The sequence below is a fragment of the Corticium candelabrum genome, chromosome 5 (genome assembly GCF_963422355.1).
Source record: "Corticium candelabrum chromosome 5, ooCorCand1.1, whole genome shotgun sequence".
In the NCBI taxonomy this organism is placed as follows: Eukaryota; Metazoa; Porifera; class Homoscleromorpha; order Homosclerophorida; family Plakinidae; genus Corticium; species Corticium candelabrum.
In genome coordinates, this window is record NC_085089.1 from 187501 (window position 1) to 195000 (window position 7500).

Consider the following 7500-nt stretch of genomic DNA (forward strand, 5'->3'; position numbering starts at 1 on the left):
CTGTCATGATCAGACTTGCCAACTTCTCCACTGGGTCTTGTTTCACTCCAAGCTTCCGAGATCTGTGAACGGCTCGAGAGAGGACGATAGACGTCACCATGCTCAAACGTCTGCAGCTCCGTTTCGTCCTCCCAGTGGCTGCGATTCGGATTGCCCGACATGCGATCTTCCGTTACTGAAAACGACTGGCAACTGAGACCGGTTAATTGTGACGTCACAATATGTAAGCAGCGAATGCCATCAAGTGGATGACTTGAGATACTGTGTCAATAGACATGACGTCGAGTAACTACGGACAACAGTACATTTGCAAATTGACAAATAGTGTGACGTCAATATACATTTTGAAGACTGTTTCACAAATCGTTTGCAATTGCAATTGTCAAAGGCTTGATTGTCCAAACAAAATAGTTGAATAGAACAAACGACTCGAAGTGTGCAGATACTGTAGCTTGTGATTTTAGCACGCACTAAATATAAAGCATTTGCAATGTCTGAGGGCACTCGCTGCATTCCATTGGCCGGTCGGCCGGCCGTCTACTGACAGAGTACTGTAACCCTAGCGCATGCGTACCTCGATGTAGTATGAATGAAAGTAGAGATTGATGAATGAAAGTAGAGATTGATGAATGAAAGTAGAGATTGATGAATGAAAGTAGAGATTGATGAATGAAAGTAGAGATTGATGAATGAAAGTAGAGATTGATGAATGAAAGTAGAGATTGATGAATGAAAGTAGAGATTGATGAATGAAAGTAGAGATTGATGAATGAAAGTAGAGATTGATGAATGAAAGTAGAGATTGATGAATGAAAGTAGAGATTGATGAATGAAAGTAGAGATTGATGAATGAAAGTAGAGATTGATGAATGAAAGTAGAGATTGATGAATGAAAGTAGAGATTGATGAATGAAAGTAGAGATTGATGAATGAAAGTAGAGATTGATGAATGAAAGTAGAGATTGATGAATGAAAGTAGTACCTGACAGCATCAAATTTCAACTACACCATATCTATGTATCATGTCGTTTGCGGCATTTACCCGCTTCATTAGACTTAAAGTATTCAACATGTACAAACAAACAAACAGTTTCTGGTCAGTAGGTCTTTCAGCCAATTTAAATTTTAAATTTTAAATTTTTAGTATTCAAATTTTAATTTTTTATTTAAAGTTTCTATTTTTTAATTTTCGTTAAATTTTCAAATTTTAATTTAAAAAAAAAATAGAAATTAAAATTTTAATATTTTAATTTTAGAAAATTTTAGGTGCAGAAATTGCTTTGCCAATCAATACTTTCATTCATCAATCTCTACTCTCATTCATCAATCTCTACTTTCATAGCCTCAGAAACTATACTCCATGTCTATTGCCAGACTCAACACATCCCTCATCTCTATCAACAGATATGATAAGAAGAACAAGATCCCAACAATAACAGTAAAAGGCAGAGCAGTCAGTGGAACTATATCATCAGAGCAATCGACTTTGGCACATTGCCGATATATTTTTTAAAGAAAGTTTTACTACTACAGTAGGCGCTGTGTCCCTACAAAGAAAGATAGGGACACTACAATACTACAGATGCCTTCATAACATATCAAACTCAATCTGTGCTTGACTAGAGATATTGAAAGGCACTGACTGCCTGATACACATAAACACAATACCATCTACAAGCTTGATGTAATAGGAGAAGCCAGGGCTCTGCAACATGGTAATGTGTGTGTGTGTGTGTGTGTGTGTGTGTGTGTGTGTGTGTGTGTGTGTGTGTGTGTGTGTGTGTGTGTGTGTGTGTGTGTGTGTGTGCGTGCATGTGATGGCATACTAAAACCATTATAGAACATTATACATTATCGTCATCAAACAGACATCATTCCATTCACATCTCGTTATCCAGCATCCAATCCATTTAACTATCACGGAATAATTAATACTAGCAATCTAGAAGCTCAGGCAAAGAATCCCTTAATACGTTTGTATGGCAAGCAACATATGTCAATCACCACATGTTAATGTGAGATTCACAACGTAAAGTATGAATTTATACTCGTTTGGTGCGTCAGTACATGACTAGTAAGCCACCACACAAAGAATGGCTGCATCAGTGTAATTGAAAGTAAAAGCCAGTTACGACGTTTGCTTGCATGAGCGATGCCATCGTCTCCAGTTGCAGGTAGAACACTACGACGCAGAGTTCTAACCTAGATATGACACAAACAGGTAGTAGTTGTTGACAAACAAGTGAGAGCCACACCCACGCATGTGCACACATGCATGCACACACACACACACACACACACACACACACACACACACACACACACACACACACACACACACACACACACACACCTTGACACAAATGGACAAATAGACAAATATTAAGCCCTCCACGTCATTCGTGAATGACATCAACCTTAAGGTTAGTTGCGGAGATAGCTCCCCTGCCTCTAGAGACAGGGCCTCCATGTGCTACATGGAGGCTTAGGGCCAGCGCTACAATCCACCTGGAGCTTGGCTAGAGTCATCCAGGGGCACTGACTATGGCGCAGCTTTGGGACTGGACACTGTGGTGTATTGTGTGTACTAATTAGTTAAAGGCGAAGTTACGATGACGTGTATAAGATAGCCATAGAGCAATTGCATTGTTAGAGTCAGTGTTCCGCATTCAGATATAGTTCAGTGTGTCTATAGCAATAGAGCGTCAGTCTTCCGTGGTGTAGAATCAGTGTGTGTGTATTAGTGCAAATACAGTACAATTGGCGATGAGGATGGCCACAGGAAGACATGGTAAGCTGTCAGAATTTAATGCAGGAGTTGTTAACGTTGAAGATTACAAAGAGCGTTTTCTCCTGTACTGCGCTGCAAATGGGTTGGAGGACGCAGATAAGCAGAAAGCAGTTTTCTTGACTTGCGTCGGTACTGCGACATACACTCTCTTGAAGAATCTGGTGAGGCCAGAGAAGCCACAAGACAAGTCACTGGATGAGTTGTTTGTGCTGTTGAAGAGCCATTTTGAGCCACGTATCGTTGTGATTGTGGAGATATTCCGTTTTATCAGCATCTTCAGAGAGAAGGTGAGTCGATCGCGAATTATATGGCTAAACTGCACAGGCTATCAAAGCACTACGATTTTGGAGACTACCTGGATACAGCGCTCAGGGATCAGCTGGTGTGCGGATTATATCACAAGGCTGTGCAGAGAAAGATCCTTGCCAAATCAGAGCTGACCTTAACAAAGGCAGTCCACATTGCACAAGCCGCTGAAACTGCGAGAGATGAAACGCATGCTTTACGTGGGAATACCACAAGGCGACCACCTGCAAAGCAAGTCAAAACGGCGTTTAGCATACAACGTGACACAACAGGTGGCGCTTACAAGGCAAGGCAATTAGACAGCAGAGAATGCTATAGATGTGGTGGGCGTGGACATCACCCCAGTACATGCAAATTCAAGTCCCAGAAGTGTCATTTCTGCAAGGGACAAGAGCATATCAGTAGAGTATGCTCAAACGATCTCAACAAGATGAGCTCAAGAAGGGCACCACAGCCATACGTACCACAGCGAAAGTCAAGCCACAACCCACTCATCAAATTGATGAAGATACTGTCAGTGTGGTGTTTGCTCAATCTGGAAAGGGCGGAGTCAAGATCACACTGGAAGTAGCCGGCAGTCAGATCCCAATGGAGGTGGACACAGGAGCCACAGTGACGGTAATACCCATCAGTGTATGTGAGCAGTATCTGTCCCATGTCCAGCTACATGCAAGTACGGTGTCATTGAAGACGTACAGCGGTGGAAGCCTCAAGGTGAAAGGAGAGGCAACTGTACCAGTGAGATACGGTGGGCAGCATGCTACTGCTAAAATTATAGTAGTAGCTGTACAGGGTAAACCAGCCATTCTGGGGAGGAACTGGTTAAGTAAGATCCGGCTCAATTGGGGATCTCTGTTCAGTGTTGAGGCACGCCAAATGTTTGACCCCAAGGAGAAGTTTCCAAGAATATTTGGTCCCGGCGTGGGTACTGTACAAGGGCATGACGCAAGAATTACACTGACAGTGGAGGCTAACCCGAGATTTCACAGGCCTCGACCAGTGCCATATGCTCTGCAAGAAAAGTTCAATCAGGAACTAGATCGCATGCAACACAAGGGAGTGATACGACCAGTAGAGAAGAGTGACTGGGCAACTCCAGTAGTTGTAATTCGGAAAGGGGATGGTACAGTGAGACTGTGTGGTGACTACAAGGTCACGATAAACCTCTATTTAGATATGGGAGGTTATCCAATGCCGAACCCCAGGATTTGTTGGCAACCTTGGCTGGAGGAAGACGATTCTCGCAAATGGATCTGAAACAGGCGTACCAGCAGATGTGTGTTGCCTCTGATAGCCAACATTATTTGACGATTAATACCAACAAGGGTTTATTCACGTTTAATCGGATGCCTTTTGGAATATGTTCAGCGCCTGGAATTTGGCAGCGAACTATGGACAACCTCTTGTCAGGAATTCTTGGTGTCATCTGCTATTTGGACGACATATTAGTAGTTGGCAAAAATGAAGAACAACATGAGCAGAGGTTGTTAACAGTGCTGAGACGATTGGATAAGGCTGGTATGAGACTGAAACAGGAAAAATGCAAATTCAATCAGCCGCAAGTGGAATACTTGGGTCATATATCAGTGAGCAAGGCATCTCACTCTCGGAGACTAAGGTCCAGGCGATTAGAGATGCGCCGGAACCAACGAATGTGACAGAGCTTAAGGCTTTCCTTGGCTTACTCAATTACTACGGGTGGTTTTTGCCAAAATTGTCAGCGACCTTGCATCCCTTGTATGCGTTATTAGGCAAGAATCGACCGTGGAAGTGGGGATCTAAGGAAAGAGAAGCATTCCAAAATGGGAAACAGAAGCTTCTGGAATCATATTTCTGACACATTACAACCTGCAAAGGCCAGTGAGTCTGAGTTGTGATGCATCACCTTATGGGGTAGGTGCCTGTCTGACATACATAATGCCAGATGGCGAGGAGAGACCGATAGCCTTTGCATCCAGGACACTATAGACAGCGGAGAAAAAGTACGCTCAACTGGAAAAAGAAGCATTAGCATTGGTATACGGAGTGAAGCAATTTCACAAGTACCTAGTGGGCAGAGAATTTACATTGGTTACAGACCATCGACCTCTTCTGAAGATCTTGGGACCATATGAACGTGTCCCAACATTGGCAGCAGCCCGGTTACAACAATGGGTACTGCTTCCCAGTGCATACAACTACAAGCTGAAATTCAAGTCAGGAGTAAACAACAAGGAAGCAGATTTGTTGTCCAGATTGCTGATACCTATGCAAGTGATTGACCCAAATGAGGAGATTTACCACGTGAACTACTGCGATCAGTTGCCAGTGACGGCAACCAAAATAGCCAGAGAAACCGAGAGAGATCCAATACTGAGAAAGGCTTATGAATATACCCAAAGTGGATGGAGAACTTCAGGGAATCAGTGTTTAGAGCCTTACGCCAGACGATCCACAGAGTTGTCAATCAATAATGGATGCCTACTCTGGGGGAGTAGAGTAATTATACCAAGGGCATTATGTATGGTGGTGGCAGAAGAAATTCATGATGGACATCTTGGAGTAGTCAGGATGAAGGCTTTAGCAAGGAGCTTCATCTGGTGGCCCAATCTTGACAGAGATTTGAAAGACTTAGCTAAGAGATGTGAGAGATTCAGAGTCAAAAAGGAAGACCAGCACGAGTGTTACCATCTCACCCATGGATCTACCCAGCGATGCCTTGGGAGAGGGTGCATGCTGACTTCGCCGAACTATCGGAAAGACAGTACTTGCTGATGATCGACGCTTTCTCGAAGTGGCCAGAAGTACACGAGTTGGGCACTCATGCCACCACAGAGCAGACCATAAATGCAATGAGACGGAGCTTCAGTTATCACGGCTTACCCAGGAGGTTGGTGACGGACAACGGGCCCCAATTTAGGTCACATGAATTTCAGATGTCCATGAAAGCCAATGGAATTCGACATCAGTTAACACCGCCTTATCATCCATCATCCAATGGACAGGCTGAAAGACTGGTCCAAGAACTCAAGAAAAGTTTGAAGGGTTGGCCAACCGAGAGATCCATCACTCATCAGGTATCATCATTCTTACTGCGGTATTGAACGACACCAAACACGACAACAGGGAAGCCCCCGGCGGAGCTGATGTTGAAGAGAGAATTGCGAACTAGACTAACTCTTTTACGACCTGAAACAAGGAACAACATCCGGGATCTGCAGACTGATCAATATGAAAATGCTACCTTTCAAGCAAGAGACCTTGAACCAGGATCAACTGTAAGTGTCTGGAACCCGAGACAAGACAGTAGAGGGAAGTGGTTAGGTGGTACAATAGTTCAGAAACTGGGTCCCACAAACTACTTGGTCAATGTCGGAGGAAGTACTAGATATGTACATGTGGACCAACTAAGATCCACAGATGAGAGGAGTATGCCACAAGTGGCAGAGACAGAAGAAACACCAATTTCAGTGGCCCTGGATCAAGACACACAGCGAGATAAAGCAGCAGTTGAAGAGAACACAACAGCTGAACTAGGTGAATCAAGCCAGGAGACACTAACAACAGCAACAGCCGAGTTATCACCCGGAGCAGAAAGAAGATATCCGGCGAGATCCAACAGGAGACCTCCTGCTAGATACCGACAAGACTAAGGAGGACTGTGGTGTATTGTGTGTACTAATTAGTTAGAGACGGAGTTACGATGACATGTATAAGATAGCCATAGGGCAATTGCATTGTTAGAGTCAGTGTTCCGCGTTCAGATATAGTTCAGTGTGTCTATAGCAATAGAGCGTCAGTCTTCCGTGGTGTGGAATCAGTGTGTGCATATAAGTGCAAATACAATACAGACACCAAGGCCCACAAGTACTCGTCTGCTGCGTGATGTTAGGGCCAAGCCAGCGGTCATGTCCACCCCAGTCAATGACCAGGTACTCATTTATACTCCTGAGTCGAGAGAAGCAATTGCGTGTAAGTTTCTTGCTTAAAGAAATTATGCCATAGCTCGCCATCACTGTGACTTGAACCTGCAACCCTGCAAGGTCCCGGATGTTTTCATTCTCCAAATGCACTCTAACCAATTGAGCTACAGCACCACACACACACCTTCACACACACACACACACACACACACACACACACACACACACACACACACACACACACACACACACACACACACACACACACACACACAATTCAACTGACATAAAGTAAACAAATAATAACATACTACAAATACTCCCCACAAATACTACAAAGAACATTGCAGTAAATCTCACCAGAAAGTACGATATGCTCAGACTTGTCCATATGAGAAAACCATAGTAACCATAAGATCCAAACAAAATGCCACCAAGAAGAGTGACAATCATGCTAACAACCAACAAATTGTCACAATGTCATTAATTTGATGTATCACT

The 7500-nt window shown here is 43.6% G+C and overlaps 2 protein-coding genes across 3 annotated transcripts in view; both read right to left on the bottom strand.

Annotated features, from left to right (window-relative positions):
- LOC134180113 (polycystin-2-like protein 1) overlaps window positions 1-433 on the bottom strand; it is a 10485-nt gene extending 10052 nt beyond the window's left edge. For both annotated transcript variants that reach the window (XR_009969936.1, XM_062647199.1), the window contains exon 1: window positions 1-433. This exon is cut by the window's left edge and continues 83 nt beyond it. Coding sequence is in view for 1 of the 2 variants with exons in the window: in XM_062647199.1 (XP_062503183.1) it covers window positions 1-161 (161 nt within the window). In the remaining variant the exon portion in view is untranslated.
- Window positions 434-1856: 1423 nt separating this feature from the next.
- Window positions 1857-7500, bottom strand: part of LOC134179829 (protein YIF1B-B-like) — an 8931-nt gene continuing 3287 nt past the window's right edge. The window contains exons 7-8 of the mRNA XM_062646805.1: window positions 7360-7453; window positions 1857-2202 (exon numbers count right to left, since the gene is read on the bottom strand). Coding sequence (XP_062502789.1) covers window positions 2023-2202; window positions 7360-7453 — 274 coding nt within the window. The 3' untranslated portion in view covers window positions 1857-2022. The remainder of the gene's footprint in view (window positions 2203-7359; window positions 7454-7500) is intronic.